This window comes from Neolamprologus brichardi, chromosome 19 (genome assembly GCF_056152115.1).
Source record: "Neolamprologus brichardi isolate AB-2024 chromosome 19, ASM5615211v1, whole genome shotgun sequence".
NCBI classification, from domain to species: domain Eukaryota; kingdom Metazoa; phylum Chordata; class Actinopteri; order Cichliformes; family Cichlidae; genus Neolamprologus; species Neolamprologus brichardi.
Genome location: NC_142122.1, coordinates 714,413 through 725,398, shown reverse-complemented (window position 1 = coordinate 725,398; position 10,986 = coordinate 714,413). Strand labels below are relative to the sequence as shown.

Sequence of the window (10,986 nt, the reverse complement as noted above, 5' to 3'; positions counted from 1 at the left end):
AGAAATGACAAACAGCAGCTTCATATTGATCCTTTAATCCAGAGACAGGAAGGCACTAACAGGCTGGATCCTGAATAATCACGAGAACCTTTAAAGAAGAGTTAAAGTCCTGATGAAGGAAGCTGTGCTACAACATTCAAACCACCCTCTGTGTGGAGGGGCGGAGCCTCCAGGCTCACCGGGCAGGAGTTTTGCACGTCTTATCCCGGCGTCAGGGGCAGCAGTCTAAGAGTCACCTGACCTCTGCATTCTCTCACGGCCAGCAGGGCGACGCTGCCCTCACGCCATGACCTGCTGATGGTCTCGTCGTGAAGCACTCGTGGTGATGTCACGGTGACGTCATGCTCTGGTCTTAATGTTGTGGCTGATTGTTCCTCACAGTAAAAACTAACATTTCTGTCTAAGAAGTAGAAACGGAAATTAAAGTCTTCGTGCTACATCGTCGTCCACATCAGCGTTCTCTGCTCTGATTGGACAGCCTTTTTCTGCAGAGGCTCTGACTGCAGTGGGAATGGCGTCCGCGGCGCTCTCAGGATCCCTGCATGGACGCCACGTATTGCTGACGGATCTCGAAGTCGTCAGCGGGGCGGTTGTAAGCCTTCCACACCGGCTCGCCCACAAACAGCCGCATGGCCTTCGTGTAGTTCTGCAGAAACAAAGATCAGACAGTCAGGATTCAAACCAGCAACCAAATACGCAGCGTACAGGGGCAAGGCGTGTTTTTGTACCATCTCGTCCAGCGTGAAGCGGTGGTAGATACCCGCCGGCAGCGTGATCAGGTCCCCTTTTCTCATGGCGATCCGGATCCACCGGTCCTCCTTGTCCCTGACATCAAAGTAGGCCTGGCCGTCCAGGATGTAGCGGATCTCGTCGTCCAGGTGGAGGTGCTCCTCGAAGAACATCTTCAGCTGCAGGAGAAACAGGAAACCTCTCACTCACTTCAAATAGAGCTCACATTCCAGTTTCAGCACCGCCGACGCCCAAGTGACCCGGGAATCTTTAACACCAGGATTAAATCTGGAGCGTCTCTGCGATACGAGTCTGACTTGGTGCAGCGATGGAGGCGGGAGGAGCCCTCAGCCTGCCTCCATCAGTGCACAGCTGGACTCAGAGGTGCTCCAGACTCAGACTCCTCTGCATGCGATCATGCTGCCACAGTGAAGTCTGAGACGAAGAAGCTCAGAGGACTTTTCCCTCCCTGCAGTGAAAAACCTAAAAAAGGAAGTGTGGTGCTTTTCAAATTAAAATCTCCGCAGACACAAACACGTGCTGGTACTTGCAGCTTTCAGAGCGTGTGGGTTACCTTCTCCTCGTAGTTGGGCAGAGTGTCCTTGTGGATCGTGATGATGTCCATGTAGGAGTAACCCCGGTCCTTACGGATCTGCTGCAGCTCCGGGTCGCTTTCATAGATGTCGGCGTTCAGCTGCAGGAAACAGGAAGCAGTCAAACCCTTACCTGATGTGTTTAGTGTGGCAGAAAAAGTAAAAAGCACATCAGTGGTTCCCGTATCAGTTACCATGACAATACACCCCAGCACCACTCACGCCCTTCTTGGTCAGAGTTACATGGGTAAGGTGCGTCACAGTGCAGGTATCTGGACTTCAGGTGCTCAGCACGTGACCTGTAACACCTGCTCTGTGTGCAGAAAGCACGGGTGCTTGAGAGCAGCTTCAGCTCAGTGACCAACACTGATACCTGCTGTGTCTCAGCTGAAGCCTCAGCACATAGTTTTACCTGCTTCAAACCCGAGAACTCTGAGCTGTTCGGGTCCAGCTGGGGATCAAGGGTCTGCACAAACTCCCACCCAGGAACCGCTGACCTTTAACCCGAAAACCTGCACACGTGAGCGGCCTTCTGCAGACTCACCTGCCAGTAAAACACTCCGAGCTCCTTCAGCTGCTCCAGGCTCACAGGCTGGTGCGGCTCCAGCCTGTGCGGCCTCCTCTGGTCCTCCTCGGACCCGTCCATGTACCAGGCCTCCAGACCCATGACGAAACACTTCACAGCTGGACCCGCGCGCTGTCAGACCCTCTTACTGCTGCGCAGCTGTTTCACGTGACTCCGGCAGCACTTCCGGTGTGCTGCTTTCAAGTACCTGGAATGTAGCAGGAAAAATGACGACTGAGAGGTTTGCGGACTGATCAACATCCCAGCAGACACCAGCTCCCGTAAAAACATGACAGATTGGAGGGAAAACAAGTTACAGACAAAGAACAGTGAAAAACATTTAATGCCTCAAAACATTATAAATATATGACACCCGGTCTCACAAAGAAAAACTCCCCTGAATGACCAGAGATGATGAGAGAAAACAGAGCAAAGGCAGACAGGAACACTGCCTCTGACATTTCCATTCAGCTGTATTTGTTCTGTTATATTGGACTTTAATATATTTTTAACGTATTCTAATTTGAGTGACAATTTCTTTTGTCGCTCAAATTAGAATGAAACGTTTTGTTTAATAGATAAATTAACATTAAATTAAAATATTCTCTCATACAGGCATAATTTCATAGCGTCAAATAATTTATAGACCCTAATTTTTATATATATATATATATATATATATATATATATATATATATATATATATATATATATATATATATATATATATATATATATATATATATATATCTGACTTAACAACAGAATTTAAAAGCTCGTTTATTTTACATAAATCTGGGTCAAGTGTTTCTAGTGCGCAGGCGCAGTCGGTTTACCATAGCAACAGGAGGAGCCATCAGTTGCTAACATGGTGAATGTTTGTAGGTTCTTTTTGGGGAGCTCTTTGTGTGTTTTTAAGTTATTATTGTTATTTGTATTCCTTTGTTTATTAGCAAAGGAAAGAAACATGGCGTCTCTTCTTCGACCCGCTGGAAACAGCGCTACGGCGGCTAACAGGCTAACTTTAACGAGTTCTTAGCTTGTTTGATTCGGCAACATTCGAGCGTTTGCGGGTTTAAACATTTCCATGGTAACGGCGACCTGCACCAATCAAAGACGTCGCTTCAGTGTGGGATTGTGGGTAGAGCAGTTCTTATCCAGGAAATCGTGAATAAACGCGTTTTTGTCCAAAATAAATGAAATAACGGTTGATGAAGAGAGTTGTGGTTTCCATAGGAACAGATGGCACTGTTTCACAGGGTCGTAGTCAGGCTGCTTTCCATGGTTACAGCACTGTGGCTCAAAATCCCCTCCCTGTGTGAGCGCTGTGTGTACAGGATCAACAGCACAAACCACAAATATAAAACATACAATGAATTCATGTTGTTGTTGATTTAAAGATGGCTTTTATTCAGAGTTATTAACATAAACCAAAGCAGAGTGTAAACCCTGCCTGTCTGACTGTTTCCAGGCCAAAGCCACGACTGTGAGAGACGCGCTGGCCAAATAGGTGAGACACACAGAAAGTCTTTATTAAAGTCTGAGTAAGTCAACTTCAGATGCCTGCACTATGATTTGGGGAGGATTTTAATCAGGTAACTTCAGGTAACCATGGTAACTGATGCTATGGAACCAATTTTTTAAGAATAATCACTGCTGGAAGGTTCCTCATAGTTGGATTTAAGATCAGATGATTCAAATATATTGGGCGTCTGTGACACGAGGAGCAGAAACGCTGCAGGAAACTACAACAGAGTGCATTCTGGGTAAACGTTCAGGTTTCAGCTGTGCGACTCCTTCAGGTTAGAGGAAGACTGACCAATCAGAAACGAGCTTTACTGTTTCTACTGGACTCTATCGGAGAGTTCTATCAGAGGGAGCCATGTTTGATGTTTCTGTCACAGGGCACTGTTATCAATAAAGTTTAGATAGAAACAAACACGAAAAAATAATAATGAACTTCCGCTTACGTCCCACCCACCGCCTCAGGATCTATCTTCTGATTGGTTACGACGAACATCAATCAGCGGCTTATTCCCTTCCTTGGTAACGGCCTCGGACCCGGAAGTAAACACGTTAGCCGCGAAATGCCAACAGACTGACGGCAGAGAGAACATCTGTCCAGCTGCTGCGATGAAGAGGAGCGCAGACGTGCACGTGAAGCAGGTGAAGCACGTGATTGCGGCTCTGTGCAGGCTGCTGACGGCCGCGGGGCTGGACCCCGTGCCCCCCCCGGACTCCTTCCGACGGGCCAAGTTTGGAGACGCGGTCCAGGTGAGTCAGGAGCACGTCACCGGCCGCTTTATTAGGTACACCTGGTCAACCACTCGTTTACATAAGTATCTAATTAGCCAATCACAGGACAGCACGTGATGGAGACGAGCTGCTGAAGCTCCAAGAGAAGAAGAAGAAAAGAGATTTAAGAGCTGGGTTTCTGAGCTGTCAGAGGGGGTGGAGCATCTTTCCCTCCTGTCAGTAAGAGCTGGTGCTGTGAACATGGAGCTTTAAACCAGCACCGACTCACTCATCCACAGCTGGGCTGCAGTGACATCTGCAGGTGACACGGAGGCAGCAAAGGGCTCGATAATCACGCTGAACTCGGGTTTGTGCGGATGATGCTGGAAGGTGCTCAGGGCAGCAGGTGCTGGGTGTGATTATGTACGTGTGACGGGGTCACCACTGTTTTCAATACAATAGAACGGATGTTATTGTAACTATACACACGTACAGTGAGATTAAAAACTTAAAAAATTATTGTTATTGTTGTTGTTATTGCACAGCAGGGATGGTAATTTGCATAGTCTGTGTACAGAGGGGAGTCGGGGGCTGGGGGGGTCAAACTGTGTGGTCAGTGTGAGTTCAGACTGGTTCAAAATTCAGCCTTCAAGACATCTGGAGCTGCTAAATGTGTTCCTGAGGACTGACTGCAGTCTTTAGTTTTCCACTGGTGCTTGAACTCAGCGTACACGTCATGTGACGATCCAGGTGATCTTCACGTCAGTGGAAAGAAAGCCACAAATATTAAATGTGTGTAAAGCTCGGACATTTGAACACATCCACACGTGTAGTAGTTTCAGGTGTGTGTGTGTCACATCGTGCACACTTCCTCCTCTTCCTGATTGGACTAACTCAGCGTCTCGCTGGATTTTCAGGAAGATCCGTTTTGGCAGCTGCTCGCCGACATCCTTCAGACCGCCAGCTTCGTTTCCTGTGACAGCTCTGAGCCGACAGCAGGTCAGCACTTCTTCATCTCGCCCTAACTTTGCTCGTGCACGCTGTAAGCTGACGTTTGATTGGTGCTTTTCCTCAGAGCGCAGGAAGCTCGTGGCCGCCGGCTTGTGGCAGAGCGGCTTTCACGCTGACTGGATGTATGAGGGAGAAGGAGGAGGCGCAGCCTCCAGCCGGGAACTCCTCCTAGCGCTCGGCTGGCTGCTCGCCACAGGAGCGCTGGAGAGCGTGGTGATGAAGAGAGTGCAAAAGCTGGACAGGATGCTGCTCACGTGCACACCTGTGAGTACCACGGCAGCGTGCAGGTGAGCCTCCCCCATGTGTGCTTACCTGTGTTCTCCCTCTCTGTCAGGTGCTGCCACACCTTCCTGCTGACCTCCATGTAGACTCCGCCTCCCTGAGGAGACTCCAGTGGCTCATTGGCTGCCTGAGACATCAGAGACGGATGCTACTGTCGATGCTGCGAGAGCAAACCCGAGCTCTGCACGCTGTGAGGAAACCTCGTCCTTTCATTCATGTGACATCAGAATAATCGGAAACAGCAGTTCCACTTTCAAACTGAGTCAGACACATTTAGCTCAATGACGTGAAACACAATGTTATATATTATATTATGAACACAACAAGCTCGAAACAGCTTCCCAATTTAGAAATGCATCCAATCCCAGCAATGACGCTCCCAGTCGGAGCCGTGCTAACCTCACAGGGCTGCTGCGAGCCTGGACCATAAATCCACATTACTGTTTCCACTCATGCCAGGATTTCCACTTTTGTCACGGATGTTCTTCACTTCATGTTCACTAAACCAGATTAAACCAACTGTGTGTTCAGGTTCTTTCTGCGAGCGTCACCCCGGCGCCGTCCTCTGAGCAGAGCTCGGCTGCGCTCGAGGAGGTACGTCTGAGTGTTTCACAAACTCTGTATATGAAAGATGGAGGCAGCTTCCAGCAGTGAGGAAGTGAGCTGATCTCTGAGCTCAGACGAGCTTATGGTCTGTGCGTGTTTTGGAGATGACGTTGCCTTTAGAGTCACAAGGGAGCAGGAGGAGGGAGGGTTTAGGGCGGGGCTACAGCTGCTGATTAAACAGTACTGATGAGTTTATAACAGGAGGAACTGAAAGGCGTGTCCTTCTGCTGCAGGACTGCGTTTGTCTGCAGCAGCTGTGCAGCCTCCTGGAGGCGTACCTGAAGTGGAAGCAGGTGGAGGACGTCTTCTGGACTTGGATGGTGCGTTTGTGGTTCTCACACCATGAAAATATGATGAATTTAAAAAAGTAATCAGCTTCACAGCAGAGTGGCTGAAACAGCAACGTTAGAGGAAGTGATGCTGTGTGTGTGACTGTAGGACAGCGTTGTGGACCTGAAAGATCCCATCACCGGGAGGCCCAAACATCTGACCAATGAGAACCCCGGAGTGTGTTGTCATGGAAACAGCAGGCTGGAGAAGCTGGAGGCGGTGCTGCTGGGACTGCCTGCAGCTCAGGTGAGCAGCACGCAGGTCCTGACTTTGTCCTACATGGGACAGATTTCTGCTCATCAGAAAGTGTTCAGTCAGATGTAGGCACTGAAACGTCTCGGTTAGGTGGAAATTTGCCCCTTTGTCACAGTGGATCTGTCCCACCCCACAGTGATGCTGATGCATGGAGACCTGCAGACCGAACCGTGATGTTTCATAGATGTTTAAACTCAAATCGATGCTGTGCGGGCTTCGAGCATTTCCCATGATTTCCCTCATGATTCTTGTTCTGTGCTTTACTCAGATTGCAGGCAGTCGCCTTGACGACATCCAACATAACGGAGCCTAACTCCATTTCAATTTTTAGTTTGAGTTTTATTTAGGAAGCACAAAGCACAGCTGAAGGGTCCGGACTCAGTATGCAGCGGCCCAACAATCACACGACTCGCTGTGAGCAGCAGTGGGGAGGAAGAACTTCCTTTTTAACAGGAAGTAGCATGAACTAGTTTTTCTCTATCAGTCTTGCAAGAACGCAGTCTTACATATTTGTTTAATATGTGCATTGAAGGACATGTCCTGGTCAAAAATGACTCCAAGGTTCCTCACAGTGTTACTGGAGGCCAAGGTAATGCCATCCAGAGGAAGAATCTGGTTAGATACCATATTTCTAAGCTTTTCAGCGCCGAGTACAATGACCTCAGTTTGATCTGAATTAAGAAGCAGAAAGTTAGCGGCCATCCAAGTCTTTATGTCTTTAAGACATTCCTGCAGTTTAACTAATTGGTGTGTGTTATCTGGCTTCATGCACAGATAGAGCTGGGTGTCATCTGCAGTGGAAATCTGTGCAGTGTTTTCTAATCAGGCTACTTACATGGATGTTTATGGTGTTTATACTGATATTTGTGCTCCTGCAGAGAGGACAGAGGAGACAAGGAGGAGATGGTGAGGACAGAGAAGGAGGAGAGAGGACTCAGGGAGGGTTTGGCGTGTCCTTGTCCCTCTCTCCTGTTCTCTCCTCCTTCCCATCCTTGGCCTCCCTCTCACAAGTCTGCCGAGCGAGGCCTCGGCTGGAGGAGCCGAGGAGGCGCCCGGCCAGAGGCCCCGGTGGGCAGGCGGAGCCTCCAAACGAGCTCCCGGCGTCCGAGGCGGTGGCGCTGCTTCTTCGTGCAGAGGCCGTGCTGATGAAGAGGAGGGACGAGCAGAGGCTGACCAACAGGACGAAGCTGCAGGAGACGATTGGCAGGCTGGAAGAGCTGGTGCTGATTCCACCGTGAGCGTCAGTTTAAACTGGTGGAGCAGTGAGGACGTTATCGTCTCTGCAGAGACTGAAAGAGCTGCTGCACACGAGTCACTTCATTTAATAACTGACAAACACGTCATAACTGGATCTGTTGGTCCGATACATGAAATGCTGTGAAGTCAAACTACAGGCGTCAAAAACATCATTTGCATATTTATTCATTCATCAAATTAAACACAAAGTTGTTTTCAGCAGAGCCAAAAGAGTCACTTTAAAGTTAAACATTTTAGAAATCAACCAGATTCCAGCTTCTGTTTTCTGTCGTCGGGTAAATTTCTGGGACTTTGGAGGCGACCGTGGAGGCGCGTCACGAATTCACCACCAGCAGTTTCTGCATGTACGAGTTGAGCCACTTCTGCCTCTCCATGGAGGTGAGCAGCTTGCTCTTCTCTCTGAAAGCCGCGTCGTCGGCCACCACCAGGTCCCTCTTCGCCATCCCGGCTCCCGGAGACGACCATTCTGCAGGCCACGCCCCCTCCACACTACAGACAGAAAACAACTGTTTAAATGGGAGATTCAATTTTGAGTGTTTGTTAATTTAATAATAATAACAATAATAATAATAAACCAGATTTTATTTTTCTATCCAATCAGACTGCTTTGTACAGATAGAGGAGGAGTCTCCCCCTGCTGGACGCTAGAAAGAATGCAGGTTTAATGTTTTTCATTGTCCTTCTGTCATATACAGTCTGTGATGTTTCATTATGAATTTATCAGTTTTTCCCAGCTGTACCTTGTCTCCGCCCCCTCTGGAGCAAATAGCCACGCCTCCCTCATCAGTCCTGCTTTGCTGTTGGCTGCTGCTCTAAGGCCGGGCGCTGACATCATTTGGATGCTCCAATCCCGGAGAGAGATGGAAGGGTAGAGGACGTCCCAGTCGACTCGTTTGTGTTCCCCCGAATCTTCCAAACTTCTGCGATTGGACGAGATCACAGTGACATCACAACGTCATGTAAACATCATTCACATGGCACCCTCAGGCCTCCGTAGGAGGTGAAATCCTCTTTCCAGTGTGCGGCAGAGTGTCTGGCTCATTCATTGGTTCAGAGCGTACCCACCTGAGAGGAAGACGAGGCTGAGGGAAGCCAGACGTCAGCAAGATCATACCCAGAATGCAAAGCAGCGGGACGCACGTGCGGGGAAAAACAGGAAGCTGAGACATCCTAAAAAACAAACAGAAGAAGAATTTTCACAGTTTCATGAAGCTCGTTGTGATTTCACGTTGCAGCGCCTCCTCTGGTCAATGATGGTCACTGATGTAATTCCTAAACATTGTTATTCTGCATTGAGGACCAAAGTCTTCAGGCGTGCGCGTCACGTGTTTCAATCTGAGGCTGACAGAGCAGCTGTAAACGCCGGCGCCCTGACCCTGAGGTCACCGCTCGCCTCTGGCTCGTTATTTCTCAAGCGACCGTGAAACGGCGAGTTTGAGCCCTAACGAGGAGCTTTTGGTGCGTGGAAGTTAATCGGGCTGAGCTGACCTTTAACCCCAGAGACACCTGTTTAGCATGGCTGTCGTCTCTCTGCAGCGGACTGACACGGCCACGTTCTCAACATTGATTTTTTTTCTTTCATTATTGTAATATTACAAGATTCGCTGGCATTGTTGTCATAACGACGACAGCTTTGTGACTTTCATAGACCGCAGGTGTCACTTTTTTTATCACCGTGGCAACGCTTCCGCAGCTCTCATGAAATATTATTTCCTCAGTCTCTTCAGCACATATAATAATAATAATAATAATAATAACAATAATAATAATAATAACAATAATAATTATAATTATAATAACTATAATAATAACAACAATAATAATAACAATAATAATAATAACAATAATAACAACAATAATAACTATAATAACAATAACAATAATAATAATAACAATAATAATAATAATAGTGATTAAATCACATACAGTTAAAGTGTTTGATTGTTCGGGCGTGATGAGGCGTCACAGTGACAACACAAACATTAACGATGACTCAGACGTTCTTAGATGTAAACAGCAGTGATGAAGGAGGCGGCGCCGTCACGTTATACTCAAACTGGGCTCATGTAATCCATTACTCTTTTCACAGGAAGTTGAGTGATGTCACCACTGTGGTGTTTTTTAAACGTAGCTTATTTGACTCATTCTTACATGATAAAAAACCTAGTTTTAACCCCGCCCCCCTTGCCGTACCTGGACTTCTTTAGAACTGACTAATGAACAAACAGTCTCAGAGCTCACTCTGAGCTCACCTGTGCAGGTGGACACGGATGCTTTTTATACTCCAATCAAGTTAGTTCAGCAATCATGAAGACGTATTCTGATTGGACCCGATGTGTGCCGTCACGCCTCCGCCAGTTTGACCCTGATCTGATGCCGGACTGGATTTGGCGCCCTGTGAGGGACTAACCCGTGATCTCAGTGCCAGTTTGGCACTTCTTACCTGCCGCTCAGGTGTCGCTGTGTCTCCTCGGAGCTGCTCGCGTCACTCGGGGACCAACCAGAATCTGAGCAGAGCTCCAGGCGACTCCGTCCCAGCCGCTCAGATTTCTGCTTCCTGTCAATAAAGTTTGAGTAGAAAGAATAGATCCTCACTCGTGCTTCTTGGTTGACGCTTCGCCGTGTGCGGATGAATGGTGGTCTTTCATACTTATATACAGCTCACTGTGGAGGGTCTGAGCCCCCCCCCACACACACACTGAAGCATGTACACCCCTCAGCAGATCAATCCAGCTGTGGTTCAGCCGAGGATGCCGTTAGCTTGTTAGAGACCCGTTTCAAAGACTGTTAGTCACCGTGCTGCAGAGGGCCAGCGTCCTCATTACAGAGCGTGTGTGTGTGTGTGTGTGTGTGTGTGTGTGTGTGTGTGTGTGTGTGTGTGTGTGTGTGTGTGTGTGTGTGTGTGTGTGTGTGTGTGTGTGTGCAGGACTGTTCATTCGTACCAAACAGAGAAGCTTTATAGGATGTGAGAAATGTTCTCTGTGGAATAACAAGAAAATAACAAGAAAATAAAACAGAAAACACGTCATAAACAGACACACACACCCGTCTGAGCTTCCTCCACACTGACAGGTTAACGAGGCGTCCTTATCCACGGTGAAGGCCACTAACACAAACTGTGGG

The 10,986-nt window shown here is 48.1% G+C and overlaps 3 protein-coding genes across 5 annotated transcripts; 1 reads left to right on the top strand and 2 right to left on the bottom strand.

Moving 5' to 3' along the window:
- Positions 1-19: 19 nt before the first annotated feature.
- Positions 20-2,094, bottom strand: adi1 (acireductone dioxygenase 1). Its single transcript, XM_035911959.2, has 4 exons — positions 1,867-2,094; positions 1,304-1,423; positions 729-908; positions 20-646 (listed from the first exon to the last, which is right to left on the bottom strand). The coding sequence occupies exons 1-4, from the start codon at positions 1,987-1,989 to the stop codon at positions 530-532; spliced, it is 540 nt and encodes a 179-aa protein (XP_035767852.1). The 5' UTR covers positions 1,990-2,094; the 3' UTR covers positions 20-529.
- Positions 2,095-2,721: 627 nt separating this feature from the next.
- On the top strand, positions 2,722-9,600 carry tedc1 (tubulin epsilon and delta complex 1). Of its 3 annotated transcripts, XM_087833044.1 has the most exons (10): positions 2,722-2,758; positions 3,359-3,397; positions 3,877-4,161; positions 5,040-5,121; positions 5,198-5,397; positions 5,468-5,605; positions 5,947-6,009; positions 6,255-6,341; positions 6,460-6,597; positions 7,485-9,600. In XM_087833044.1, exons 3-10 carry the CDS (start codon positions 4,021-4,023, stop codon positions 7,842-7,844), a joined length of 1,209 nt encoding a protein of 402 aa, XP_087689170.1. In that variant the 5' UTR covers positions 2,722-2,758; positions 3,359-3,397; positions 3,877-4,020; the 3' UTR covers positions 7,845-9,600. The 3 variants fall into 3 exon arrangements, with proteins under 3 accessions (XP_087689170.1, XP_006800666.2, XP_087689171.1); XM_006800603.3 differs by lacking the exon at positions 2,722-2,758 and having other exon boundaries at positions 3,345-3,397; XM_087833045.1 differs by lacking the exons at positions 2,722-2,758; positions 3,359-3,397 and having other exon boundaries at positions 3,859-4,161.
- Positions 8,017-10,568, bottom strand: pth2 (parathyroid hormone 2). The gene is made up of 4 exons (XM_035911960.2): positions 10,307-10,568; positions 8,929-9,033; positions 8,604-8,783; positions 8,017-8,352 (listed from the first exon to the last, which is right to left on the bottom strand). The coding sequence occupies exons 2-4, from the start codon at positions 9,030-9,032 to the stop codon at positions 8,178-8,180; spliced, it is 459 nt and encodes a 152-aa protein (XP_035767853.1). The 5' UTR covers position 9,033; positions 10,307-10,568; the 3' UTR covers positions 8,017-8,177.
- Positions 10,569-10,986: the final 418 nt, after the last annotated feature.

What these genes read in the sequence shown, in the direction of transcription:
- tedc1 (XM_087833044.1), top strand. Translation starts at nt 4,021, where the DNA reads ATGAAGAGGAGCGCAGACGTGCACGTGAAGCAGGTGAAGCACGTGATT. An exon ending in AGTTTGGAGACGCGGTCCAG is followed by an intron (nt 4,162 to 5,039) that starts GTGAGTCAGGAG and finishes CTGGATTTTCAG; the next exon opens with GAAGATCCGTTTTGGCAGCT. An exon ending in CAGCTCTGAGCCGACAGCAG is followed by an intron (nt 5,122 to 5,197) that starts GTCAGCACTTCT and finishes GCTTTTCCTCAG; the next exon opens with AGCGCAGGAAGCTCGTGGCC.
- pth2 (XM_035911960.2), bottom strand. Translation starts at nt 9,032, where the DNA reads ATGTCTCAGCTTCCTGTTTTTCCCCGCACGTGCGTCCCGCTGCTTTGC. An exon ending in CAGCCTCGTCTTCCTCTCAG is followed by an intron (nt 8,784 to 8,928) that starts GTGGGTACGCTC and finishes GTCCAATCGCAG; the next exon opens with AAGTTTGGAAGATTCGGGGG. An exon ending in CCAGAGGGGGCGGAGACAAG is followed by an intron (nt 8,353 to 8,603) that starts GTACAGCTGGGA and finishes TTCTGTCTGTAG; the next exon opens with TGTGGAGGGGGCGTGGCCTG.
- adi1 (XM_035911959.2), bottom strand. Translation starts at nt 1,989, where the DNA reads ATGGGTCTGGAGGCCTGGTACATGGACGGGTCCGAGGAGGACCAGAGG. An exon ending in TCGGAGTGTTTTACTGGCAG is followed by an intron (nt 1,424 to 1,866) that starts GTGAGTCTGCAG and finishes TGTTTCCTGCAG; the next exon opens with CTGAACGCCGACATCTATGA. An exon ending in TGCCCAACTACGAGGAGAAG is followed by an intron (nt 909 to 1,303) that starts GTAACCCACACG and finishes TTTCTCCTGCAG; the next exon opens with CTGAAGATGTTCTTCGAGGA.